This window comes from Suricata suricatta, chromosome 3 (assembly GCF_006229205.1).
Source record: "Suricata suricatta isolate VVHF042 chromosome 3, meerkat_22Aug2017_6uvM2_HiC, whole genome shotgun sequence".
Taxonomy (NCBI): Eukaryota; Metazoa; Chordata; class Mammalia; order Carnivora; family Herpestidae; genus Suricata; species Suricata suricatta.
The window spans coordinates 138,656,971-138,670,665 of NC_043702.1; the positions used below are offsets into that span (position 1 = coordinate 138,656,971).

The 13,695-nt window shown below is 35.7% G+C and overlaps 1 protein-coding gene across 1 annotated transcript in view; it reads right to left on the reverse strand.

Annotated features, from left to right (window-relative positions):
• Positions 1–153: 153 nt before the first annotated feature.
• PPP2R5A (protein phosphatase 2 regulatory subunit B'alpha) overlaps positions 154–13,695 on the reverse strand; it is a 66,694-nt gene continuing 53,152 nt past the window's right edge. The window contains exons 5-13 of the mRNA XM_029935318.1: positions 12,878–13,008; positions 11,734–11,793; positions 10,728–10,836; positions 10,040–10,093; positions 4,191–4,241; positions 3,784–3,903; positions 3,574–3,701; positions 2,856–2,957; positions 154–1,273 (exon numbers count right to left, since the gene is read on the reverse strand). Coding sequence (XP_029791178.1) covers positions 1,141–1,273; positions 2,856–2,957; positions 3,574–3,701; positions 3,784–3,903; positions 4,191–4,241; positions 10,040–10,093; positions 10,728–10,836; positions 11,734–11,793; positions 12,878–13,008 — 888 coding nt within the window. The 3' untranslated portion in view covers positions 154–1,140. The remainder of the gene's footprint in view (positions 1,274–2,855; positions 2,958–3,573; positions 3,702–3,783; positions 3,904–4,190; positions 4,242–10,039; positions 10,094–10,727; positions 10,837–11,733; positions 11,794–12,877; positions 13,009–13,695) is intronic.

Sequence of the window (13,695 nt, forward strand, 5' to 3'; positions counted from 1 at the left end):
GTCTATTTTAATTAAAACTGACATTTTGAGCCTGTTCTCTGAACATCGAGGGACTTGAAAGGATAGCCTAGAACTTAGAATTTTAGGCATTCTATAAAGAGGCAGCACACTGCTTCTGGATGTCTTAGGGATGGACAAAGCAAAGACAACATCAGCAAAATACAAACATAGACTTTATTAAATGCTGCTCAATCCCCCAATGAAGATCTTTCATTACAAAACAGTTTTCCACACAACTGCAAGTAAAGAGATTGGAATGGTACTCATAACAAAAGAGGTGAGAAATACTTGACTAAGTAAAAACATACAAGACCTCTTCTACCGGGGCAGCCTACTGCATTTCCTTTAAATAAAGCCAGGCAGTGACCTGAGTGCTCTGTGTCACCACACTGTGGGACTCAAAGCCTCTTTCCCTGGGTCAGGAGGGACTGGAAGAAGGGCAGGTTCTGAGGACTGGAAAGGCCCTGCCTTTGGGAGGAATGAACGGAGAGGCAGGCTCAGTGTTTACCTGTGTTGCCTCCACAAATCCGGGCTCGTTACTCTGGGGAGTTGCTGATGAAGAGGGATATTCATGAGGAACAATCTGAAGAATCTGGTTTACTTTCCCAGCTTTTATTTCTATTTTGTGCTTTAAAAAGCCTGGAGATTTAAGTTTCTGCTCAAATTCCAGAGTGCAGTAGTATCTCTCATGAAAGAAGGCTTAGGGCAGGTAATTCCCCCCATCAAATTTCTTTTTCCTAGGATGTAACTAAGGTCTGCAGCAATGTGAAAAGCACATTATAAAAGGGAAAAATATACAGAGCAGACTAGTATATCTATGTGCAACACAATCAAAAAAAAAGAATTCAAGTCATAATTCTTACCACTCCCATAATTAGCTCACTCATATCATAGATGATAAAGTTCATTCATTTCTGTGAAACTAGAGAAGTGACAATAAATCCATGATTAGACAAAGGTTACAATATACTGTGGCCATGATACAGCACAGGGCTATGTTTAGTCCATATTTTTCATTTACAGTTGCCAGGAAAAAAATTGGCCTTTTAATTATATTATACTGAGAGGTTTGTCTCATAATTTTTACATATTTCAAAAAAGTATACAAAACTGCCTATCCAACAGAGGTGGCGGCTTTTTTTATTCATCACTTGTATTGCTGAGAATACTGTGCATGTTGTAAGCACTGTTCTGCTTTTCCAAAGCTTTCTTTAGCTTTAGCTCCTCTAATTTTTTCCATAACTCTTCACGTTCCAATTCCTTCTTTTTTTCTCTGTAGAGAAACCAAAATTTTTGAAGTCAGAAACCTTTAATTTAAGCCTGAAGAAAGTTGCTGTTTGGCAGTTTGCTGGAGAACACATTGTTCGTCCCCGTTTCACTTAAATCCCTCTAAAGCATTTGAGGCCAATCACCCGGAGCACCTAATTACTGTGTCACTCTCCTGAGTGTCATACCGTGTCTGTGGCTCCTGTACCAACTCAGAGCGACTCCTTGCTTTCTCCCTGCTACAGGTTCTCACTTCCATGACCACTTTGTCATTCATGCTTTATTACTTCCCTTTCACAGTCAACAGAGTTGACACAATCACCCTTTTATGGAGACAGAGGGCTGGCTCTGAGGTCAGGCTGGAGCTGCTAACAGGTAGAATCGTCTCTCAGGCCACTAACCAGTCTGTCTCACCTCTTATACATCAAATGAGAACTTTAAAGTTTGAATCATCTCTGAAAAAACAAAACTCAAAATATTTTATGTTTCAACTATTTGATTTCAGTTCTAAGGGAAACAGTTCTGAACAAAGGGCTATATGAACATATGAAAAACCCCTGGGCTGGAGCGCCTGGGTGGCTCAGTCAGTTGAGTGTCTGACTCTTGATATTGGCTCAGGTCACGATCCCCTGGGGTCATGAGATCAAGCCCAGCATCAGGCTCCGCACGGAGCATGGAGCCTCATATTTGATTTTCTCTCTAAAGAAAACCCCAAAACACCCCATGGACTTACAGTTCCAGTTAATATATTTTTTCTTCCCATTGCTTCCCAATGTTAATTTATGCCTGAAAGTCATGATTTTTTTTTTTTTTTTAAGTTACTGATGCCCCTGAAGAGCTATTCTTGTTCTACTTGCTGATTAGGAACTTCTAGTCAAAAGAGATCAGCTTTTCCAAACAAATAAGTAATAAACTTCTTAGAAGGAAATGGTAGCTATTATTCTTAAATGATAGGTGGGCTCAGGTATACTGCCCACCGAATGCCTGAAATAAATGAGAAGTGACTTTTAAAAAATTATTTTATATATGAAGTTCTTGAAAAGAGGTGGTCACTAAGGCAGGTTTGTTAATGATGTATGCTGTCATCTCTATATATTATTACAAGGAACAAAATATTAATAGAGGCATATCATGTGAGTTCCCTTTGAGCAAAAAAAATACGCTGACTTTAAGATACCATTTTGTTAAAATGTGCATCTTAAAACTACCAAACTGTTGTGCAAAAAGCAATTTCAGAGTAAAGCTCACTATGGAAACCCATGTGGCCAAAAACGACTTTCATAGATACATGGCAATAAGAAATCAAATTGTATAAATTCAGCATAGTGTATTTCACAATGCAGATGCTACCAGACTGTTAAGTCTTAAGCCTCAGAATGAGATAAAAAGAATTTATGATCCACATTAAAATCATAATCTAACCAATAGGGGAAGTCCTTTATCTGCAGATAAAACATACTAATTTGGAAGTCTCTAATGTAACAGACTTAAATACTAATTTTAACTTAGGCAAAATACCTTATTGGACTGAATTACATTCAGCCAACCTAAAGTGTATAAATGACTTGGTTATTAAAAATACCAAATACCTTTGTCTTTCAGCTTTGTAGGAGCTAGTAAGGTCATCAAAAAGCTTGCCATTCATTTCCATTAGGGTTTTCAGCACATTGTATACCAGTGCTACAATGGTCCTAAAATGAAAATAAGCAGTGTTGGCTTATAGGAAATGTAACACTATGATCTCTAAATGGTGGCTGATTCACTTAATCTATTTTAGAGATGATAAAGGTGCAAGAGGTTTAGTAATTTGCTCAAGGTCACACAGCCAGTGGTGAGAGATGGTCTGATTCCAAAATTCATGTCTTAAACTCTTAAAATGTTATCTCCGTGGCTGCTGTACAGTCTACGGTCTCAAGCTAACAGTATTAAAAGATGAAAAAGACCTACCTACCTACCATAACTTGTTAAAAAAAAAAATCACGGTTTTACAGAGGTTAGAATATATAGTCTATAAACATTGCGGATGTGACCATGTGACCTTAAGTACTTCAGCTTCTTGGGATAGCGTTAACCTGTAGAGGTTTGTCACACCAGATTGTCATACCTTCAGGGGTTGAAATTAAGAACATACATGTATTTATAGCTTTGTGAAACTATATGGATATAAAGTGCACAACAGAATAAAACTATGATGTTAATAACCTTAGAATGAGCTCTAAATCTGTATAGGTTTCATGTATGAGTTAGGAGATTCAAAGACAGAAGCACAAACATCAGAATACCATGATCAACGTAAAAGACACTTACGGGTTCCAGTGTTCTTTGGAGATTTTGTACAAACTGCCAAACATAATTGGCAGAATTTTATCAATATTCTCCTCAATCAAACTAAGAATATATTCATTATTCCAGAAGTACAGTGCCCTTTCTGCAACCTAGGAAGACATTTGGAAATGTCACAACTAAAAGAGAAAAGAAATGCTAGTATAAAAAATGGCTCCACTGAAAACATCATACCTGAAAATGAGAACTGGATACACACTTGGATATCTGTTTAAAAAGGGGCTCTTCAATTTTTTTGAACTGTGTGGGTTCAATGACATCTAAGATTTCTTCGATTTCTCCTAAAAACATCACCTAGGTTAAAAAATTTTAAGAAATGTGACATATTTTATAACATAGAAAACAACAAATGAGAAGGTTAATCTGCAAATTACACAGTGGACAAAAAAGGTCTTGCTAGTACACGCAGTTTACAATAACGCTCTGGTACCCCACCAAGTCCCTCTAATGCCCAGAACACCAGCTCCTGTTAACAGCAGCAGTGACAATACAGCCAGCCCAAAGCTGCATGTTTATATACCAAAGCCCTAAGATTAAGAAGTTTTAGTGAAATTGTACTATTTTTGTTTAACAAAACCCACCTCTTTCTGACTGCATGTTTTTGGCCAAAATTTCAGTAGTCCTCTGATCACCTGCAAAAAAGCAGTTTAGCACAAATTAAGCAATGAAGTTGATATAATCACAATTACTGAAAATTTACTAGGATTAACCAACATTGATTCTGAAGCAGACCAGTATTTAATATCTAAGTATTCCCAAACTTTCTGCTCAGCTTTACACTTTTATTAATTCAACAAGTATTTGCTGAGTGCATCCGTACCAGATGCCGTTCTAGATGCTAAGAACACAGTGATGAACAAGACAGATGACCCTGGTTTTCAAAAAGCAGGGAGACCAATGAAGTTTATCCATTAAACATACAACTAATTTTAATAGTTAAATGCTACTATTAGGAAGACAATAAAGGAAAGTATGAAGTTATTTTAGGGTAAAATCAAGGAACAAAGAGTTCCTATTAAAACCATTTGGAGCACCAAAAAAGCCAGGAAGCTTCCCAATTTACTTCATAGCTAGTACCATCTTGATCACCAAGATATATGGAAGGGATCATGAATTTAAGTGAATATATTTGTAAAAATTTGTATTAAACTGAACATTAACAGAACAATATTTGCCCCATTATGCCTTACTCCAGAAATTCCAGGATATAACAGCTGTTAAGTTAGAAGGGAGAAAACTGTATGACCATCTCAAGATTTTGAACAGCTATGCAAAATGTCTAACTGCCTATGTATTCTGATAGAAATTTAGTAAGCTAGAATGAAGAGAACTTATTAGAAACCATCAGCAGTCATCTTACATAGTGTATTCCTGGAAATAAGCTGTAAAACCATCAGGGCCTGGTACTTTTGTGGAAATGTATCTTTAATAGCCTTTTAGGTTATTTTATAGTCCAGTTACAGTTAAATTTAATAACCTGGTCCTGTAATACATACTTATTCAAATTAAAATTGGGAAGAACACCGTTCAGGAGACAGTCTAATAAGATAAAAAGCATCCAATGAATATTACTGGACAGGAATACCAGAATTATACTTCTTTGCCTAAGTATAAAATAATTCTGTGTTCCTTAATTTAAAAAAAACAAAAATTACTGGGGCATCTGGGTGGTTCAATCAGTTAAGTGTCCAGCTTCAGGTCAGGTCATGATTTTGCAGTTCTGCGAGTTTGAGACCCATGTCAGGCTCTATGCTGATAGCTCAGAGCCTGGAGCCCACTTTAGATTCTGTGTCTCCCTCTCTCTGCCCCTCCCCTGCTTGTGCTCATTCTCCCTCTCACAAATAAACATTAAAAAAATTAAACAAAAAAACCCCAAATTACTCAAATGAGTAGGAAAATTCAATGTGGCCAAATAATTATATAAAAATCAATACCTTTATAAAAGTATCAGTAATAAAAAAGGTGCATTTCCTAACAAAAACTAAGGTACATAAAGAATAAAATTTGCAAGAAATGTTTACTGATCATGAAACACTACAAATAGATGATTAAATATCATAGATTTTTCTTAAATGTAATTTCAAATACCAACCGAATTTCTGAAACTAGAAACATTTATTCTAAAAATCTGTAAGTGTAGGCAAATAACCAAGAGTTTTTGAGGGGGGAGAGGAAGAATTAACAGAGTGGAACCCATATTACTGATATTAGCAATTAAAATGAGATATTAGCACAGAAACTGACAAAAAGATACGAAATAGGGATGTTTGGGTAGCTCAGTAGAACAGGAGACCAACTTGATCTCAGGAGTCATGAGTTCAAGCCCCATGCTGTATGTAGAGTTTATTTAATTTAAAAAAGCAGGTAGAGATAGGATACAGAAGACTATTTACACTCAGGTACGTATCTACACTCATGTACATATATGTATATACGTACGACAAAAGTGGCATTTCGGTTCTATGGAAAATAGATGAATTAGCCAATTAAGTGGTGGTACTTGGATTGCAGTCCCCCCATTTAGAAAGAAAAAAATGTAGCTCTGTTGGCAGCCAGACTCCTAAAATGATCTTTCATGATCCTTACTTCCTGAATTCACATACTTGGATAATCCCATCTCCTCAAACTGGGCTGGCCTACTGACTTGCTTCCAACCAACAGACTGTGGCAAAAGGGACAGAAATCCCCCATGAATAGGTTGTAGCACATCGTGACTTCCATCTTACTAGGAGATTGTCTAGAGCCTTCTCATCTTGCAAGCTTTGATCAAGCTGCTCTGTTGGAGAGGCCCATGTGACGAGGAACTGAGGGTAGCCTCTAGCCAAGAGCCAACAAGGAACTTGAGACCCTCAGTCCAACAGCACTTGAGGGCCTGAATTCTGCCAACCACCACATGAACTCAGACGCAGATCCTTCCTCATGTGATCCTTTTTCTGAGAACCCCGCCAGGGCCAGAACCTCGGTTACAGCCTAGTTGGAGACTGTGATGCAGAAGAGCCAGCTAAGTAGTGATTGGATTCCTCCTCACAGAAAGCTAAGAAATGATTGTTGTTTTAAGCCACTAAATTTTGTGATAATTACATAGCAATAGAAAACTAATACACAGCAATAGGAAAGAATACCAGTTCTTCACCCTTGTCACAAATTTCAATTTCAAATGGTGTACCAGGTTAAATGGAAGCCCTTCAAAGATTTGTCTATGTCCTACTCTTTAGAATCTATGAATGGGACTTATTTGGAAAATGGGTCTTTACAAATAAAATTAGTTAAGCATCTCAAGCTGAGATCATCCTGGATTACCTGTGTGGGCCATAAATCCAGTGATACGTCCTTCTAAGAGACACAGAAGACATAGGACGCAGGGAGGCAGCAGTGTGAGACGGGAGCAATGCCACAAGCCAAGGAACACCCAGAGACACCAGAGACTGAAGAGGCAAGGAATGGAATTTCTCTTATAGCAACTGGAGGGAGTGTATCCCTGCTGACGACTTGATTTTGGACTTTTGACCTTCAGAACTCTGGGAGAAGAACTTTCTGTTATTTTAAGCCACCACTTTTGTGGTGCTATGATTGTGATAATTCATCACAGCAGCCCTAGGAAACTATTACTGATGGAATAAAAGTTTCTACAGGTAAAGACAAAATCCATAAAATAGGATACTGGAGAATATTTTTATCATCTCAAAGGGTAGAAGAAATTTTCTTAGTATGACATCATGGCCAGAAACCATAATGATGAATAGATTCCACTACATAAGATTTTTTCTTTAGTTCTTTAAGGAAAGATTAAAAACTATATTCAGAGACACCTGGGTGACTCTGTCGGTTAAGTGACTCTTGATCTTGGCTCATGTCATGATCTCCTAGTTCGTGGGTTCGAGCCCCATGTTGGGCTCTGTGCTGACAGCTTGGGGCCGCTTGAGGTTCTGTCTCTCCCCCTCCCTGCCCCTCCCTGGCTTGCATGCTCTCCTCTCTCTCCAACTTTAAACACACAAAACTATATTCAAACTTAAAAACTCCAAATGGATATAAACTATTTGCAAAATGTAACAGGAAGATGATTAAAAGTAGGCAAAGGACATATAAATGTAAATAATCAATACCATATAGAGGATGGCTTAATTCTTGTAGTAATAAAAAACTATTATTAAAATAGTATTTCATACCAACTGGCAAATATTTTAAAGCTTAACCAGCATTGGCCAGGGCGAAGGAAAATGCATCTTCACACTTTGGACTGTATTTAATTAAACTGTTCAGACTTTCTGGAAGGCAGCTTGGAATATGTTAGAGTTTCCAAGTACCCTTTGACCCAGCAACATGGTTTTAATTTTAATGATTTTTAAAGATTTATATACATGGGGTTCCTGGTTGACTCGGTAGGGCAGGAACACGGTTCTTGGGGTCATGAGTTCAAGCCCCACATTAGAAAGATTACTTAAAAAATATTTTTAAGTACTTAAAAAAAATTATATAGTAAAATTCTTTTGTGTGTGTAGGTATGTGTACTGTTTGTTCTAAAGTTTTTTGTACACAGATTTTCTTTTGTTACCAACACCATAGACAGGACACAGAACAATTCCAACACCCTAAACATCCCTCACCCAGCAACATGTTTTAACTACTCATGTGTCCATAAATTCAAGACTGATTAAATATGTCACGGTAATCCATATCAGGGAATTCAATGCTACCAGTGAAACCAATCAAACATTAATATGGAAAGATTGCCACATTATACTGAGAAGTGAAAACACCCAGTCAACACTGTCCCACTGTTGAACCTACACACACACACACACACACGCACGCACGCACGCACGCACAGAAAAAATTTCTAGAAATATATTCGCCAACTTATATGGTTCTCTTTTAGGAGACAAGATTTTAAGGAACTTCCTCCACATTGTGCTTTATCATAATTTTGTATTGTGTGACCCAAATCAAGACCCGTTAATAAAGTCATTTCCATTTTAGAAAATAAATAATTTCAATTGAAGATCTGGGTATCTAAGTAATGTAATAAACTAGCCCAAACTCTGACTTACTTATAATTTGTAGGAAGCTTAGATATGAATACCAGGTTTCTAGAGAATAAGTATGAAGGCTAAAACACAAGTAACATGGCTATAAATCTGATGCTGGCATGGGCTGTGGGAGAAACTGAAAGATCTATGTATGCACAGGTCTTCATGAACTGAAGAATATTTTCGTTTGTCAACCTGGACATTTCTTACCTCTTTGTCCTGTTCCTATTTCCATTAACTCAGCCCACCTAAGACATCTGGCTGTCATTCTCCCTAATCTCTTCAGAGAGAACCACTTTTCTTCTCTATCTGTCCCATATTAATTTATGTTTCTATTATATATTTTTACAATTCAAGTATGAACCATGACTTACTTTGTTAGGGATTTTGTCTCAATTCTGATGAGAGGTTACCATGGATTTATATTACGTTTTAGTCTACTTTAGAGGTTTATGTGGTTTCATGTAATACCAGGCTCCTAATTCTCCTGATAAGTCTTGAAAAAACTATGTCTTAGCTGTTTTCAGAAAGATCTGCAAGCCTAAAATTAGTTCAAAAACTCTAAGTATTAGGGAGTGGAAAAATATCTTTTGTTCATTTACACAAGTTGAAGTCAGAGGAAGAATACTAAGTTCATAATCTTTTCAAGCATCCCTAGGGATAGCCTCAGTAACTACATAAGAAAGAAAATCTCATTTAAATCCTTCAAATGCTTTGCTATTCAAGAACTCTTAGTTTAAATATTCTCTCAAAATACCGATATAAAAAGGTTGTTTTCTCTTTCATACTTTTCTATTTCTCCCTACCGTCTGTTTTTCTTGAATGTTCAATTCTCATAGTAACAGTTTTATTCTCTTCTGAATCCTATCATTGTAGGCAAATAGTCAACAGAATTCAGACTAACATGCTATGCTGATTCATAACCTCCAAGACTACGTCTGTATCACCAAAGGCAAAAATGTTTTCAATCCCTATCATGTGGTTTATTATTAATAAGAGGGAAAAGCCTAGTTCTAAAATTAAAACAAAACTCCAAGGAATAGTTTGGGGACCCTCACAGTATGTTTTAATTTTAAAAAGTGAATGAAGATTAAAAATATTATCAGTAAAGGTTATATGTATATAAAATTTCACATGCAGGCATTGGAGCCTGTCATCACACATCTCTACTGTATTTTAGTATTAATCTGTATGTAAGCTATTCAAGACACATCCTATAACTGGTAAGAACTTGCTGTCTCAACCCTGTTCTTTGAATGCAGATTAACCTAATAACATTCCTTCTAAATGACTTTAAAGTATACTACTACTACTGTGTGCTAGCTCTTCAAGGGTATATAAAGAAAGCTACAATGAAATGCTACAATGTAGATTAAAGACATAAAAATAAATAGAGCACTTACTGGTTCTGTTAGTGTGGTATCTTTCTCCAGGAACTGTACGACACAGTAGGCTAGCTAAAATGTAAGGGATAGTTTATAAATATTACTGAAAGAAATAACAGTGATGTAGGACTTTTATATTTAGTTAAGAAAAATGACTACCTCATTTTAACAAATTTTACTCTATCCCAATATATAAACATGAATATATTCACAACTGTGTAACTTGTTCAACTTGAAAAGGAACTTATAGGCCAAAAAATATTATTTTTTCAGTAGTAACTTCTGAATGTAAATTTAAGTGAAACAGGACTACAGCTACCATTTTAGTTGTTCAGCAAGTTGCTGCATGTACACCTGTGCTGACAGGATATTACTTAAATACTCCTAAGAGACTATAATCATTGTCCAGCTACACTGGGCTCGATGGAACACTGTTCAGGTACGTGGGACTCATTCAGAGTCACAGCCTGGAGTAGGAAAGATGAGAACTGGACATTATCTCTCCTGTATCTACGGTAAAAGTGAACTGAGCTTATTTAATAAAACTAAACATTATTATACTTTTAAATTATAATGAAAATTTGCTTTAATTTACAAATTGTTTAATTATATTTAAAAATGCTGCCTTAATACTTCTCAGTTTCTCTGCCTTTATATCAGCCTTTGAAACAATACTCATTTCATTTGAAATTTGGCTGAAACTTACCTGAGCATGAAACAAAGCTAATCCTTTCGCAGTATGCATAGGAATAAGAACCTTCATTAGAAATTGCTTATGTTCTGCTTTCAGCGGCAATGCAAAGCCATTGATAATACTGGAGGGGAAAAAGGCGAGGGAAGGGTTAAGGAGTTACCACTTTATTTCCAGAAGTTATACCCACAAGTACATCAGGAACACTGCTCTGCTTCAATCCTGGGGTTGAAGGACTTTCTCAACTTCAAACTACTTTATGAATTCTGTTCTTATAAGTCATTCAATGATCCCAAAAAGAAAACTGGGACTGCCAATTAAAGTCCCAGAAAGTAATTTCTATTTTCATTTTCTAGAAAGCCTATCACTTACTTTATGCATCATTGCCTTTATTTTCCTATCTGAAGGCACAGGAGAGTTAGTATCATGATGCTATTAGAACTTTCAAAATTTTCTAAAGCAAAAGTATTTTCTGAAGTAAATTCTGAAGTTTCTCTTACTTTGCTAAAAGATGTGGAATTAAGTTGTTTTCTCCATAATCATTCTCTATAAGTAGAGGGGGCCTAATCTCAAGTTAATACTGCTACGTGATGAATACAGAAAGCAAAATGTTCAAGTAAATTAAAAGGCTACAGATTCTTCTAAAAAGAACAGATGGATTAGGAAGGGCCTATCAATATCTCAGCAGGAATTCTTATAACTTCATCAAAGATTCACTATAGTTTATTTCATTTCTTCCCAATCAGATCCTATAAATTTCTGAGGCAGTCTGGCAAGATCAGGCATCAAACATGCCACAGCTTCAAAAGCAGGAAGAAGCCTATTCTAAAACAGATGTCTTGCATGGCAAGTACTTTAATATGCTGACCGCTTAAAAAGCTATAAAAAGAATTCAGTTGAGAAGCTATGTCTTGTGCTCTATATTTAAACTCTAAAATATAAAATAATTTCTCCAACCCCAGTAAGACTGTAATACATAAAACATTTAAAGCTATTTAACTCTTAAAAAACAATGACCTACCTTCCTAATATTTCAAGGAGTTCAGCAACACCATTGAAATGTTCTGTTTCATATATAAACCTGAATTTAAAATAAAGATAGGTGTAATGAAAACTCAAACATCAGAAAACTAAACTAAGTAAAGAAATCAATCCTAAGGGCAGTTCTATAAGGAACATACAAGTATGCTTCAGGAATTCTTTGTAAACTATTTTGCCCCAAATTAGTTACCTCTTAGCAATCTTATAAAATGAGGCCTATTTCCAATTAAGTCACATATACTTTTGCTAAAACTAGCTATAAAGATGAAAGAGTATTATTTCACCTGGAATATTTTATTTTACTTAAAAATGTATAATAAAGATGAGTTTTCTCAAAGAGCTACATTTCAAAATAGGAAACCTCCACCCATAGGAGAGTCCATGAGATAAGGGCCCATATGGAATAAAGCCACTTTCATTCATAGTTTCTCTGAACCTAAAGTACACAGGCTACCTAGCTTTCCAAGATTAGGCTGCTGTGAAAGCAGGAAGTCATGAACTCCAATGACTACAGGACAGGAAAGTATCAGAATAACTAGCGTGGACTTGGGAGGACGGAGACCTGTGGGAAGATGCTCTGTCTCAAGGAGGCAGCTACTACTCATCTCGAATTGTTACAACATAGGAATGCTAGCCTAATTCGCCACATTTCCAAATAAAACAAACCAAGCCTGAAATGTGGATATATTAAAGCAAAATCTCCTGGTTGGAAGCAACAGATTATCATTTATAAAGTAGTCAAAATATATGTTCCATATAAATTTAATTAGTTTGTCAGAAAATCAAAACTACTTTTAAGAGCTATTGATTTAAATATTTATACACAATTTTTTAAACAGAAGGCTCAAAGAAGTAGGTAACTAGATATAAATTCTCTCAATAAAACTTAAACATGAACATTGGTATGACCCATTCAAAACAGGTCTTCATTACTACTGTCCACTTAGAGGAGAAGTTGCAAGTTTCTAAAAAGGTACATGCAATCACATGACACCCACAAAACAGGCTAAATAAAAGTGATTCAATACTGTCAACTGTTCAGATACTTAAAATTAAAGGAACTAGAATAAAAAGAAAACATGGAGGGGGGAAAAGTGCTACATAAGAATATATGACCAGTTTACCTGAGGAAAATGTTGTTAATTTGTTTTCTGATGAATGCTCTTAATCCAAGAAATTTCCCATAAATTCGGTGCAGAACGGTCTTCAGGAAGTCACGTTCTCTGGGATCTTCACTATCAAAAAGCTCGAGGAGCTTTAAAAAAAATCTGAGAAATTACTTTTTAAAAATAATTGAGCTAAAACTTCACTTATATTCTAATTTGATTTAAAGATAACCCATGAAATCCTTAACAAATTTTTTACTGATTCTGCCTTATCAGGTTTATTTTATTCTTGGTAAATAATGAAGCTAAAGAAAAGCTTAAGGAGTCTTTTTGCTTCATTTAAAAAAACAACACATAATAACAAATACTTCAAAAAGTGTATAAGTTGAAGCATAGTTACTACAGAATAACCCACCTTCCAACAATTCCTGAAATGGTCCCTTAATTGGATTGTTAAAACAACAAAATACTCTGAAGCCTTTCTCCACAATCCTGAGCTGTGGATTCCATAATGTTATAAAGGATTTAAGCTGTGAAGCCTCAAACCATCACAACAAGATTAGCATTGATGTTCTCAGATTTGGGATAACTACCTAATTAACATGCTGTAGTGGAATTATAAATAAATTTGAATTCATCTGTGAGGCATACAAATCAAAGCTAAGAGTATAAATGTGAAATGTTAATAACAGACCTGGGAAGGTAAACTGTGAATCTTCATTTCAAACATTGATCCAACTTTCTAGATTGGGTCAGTATATTGTATTTAGGAGGTATTAAAAGTGGTAACCTAATTAAATTCTAAATTATGACTTATACATCAAAACCAACATTTC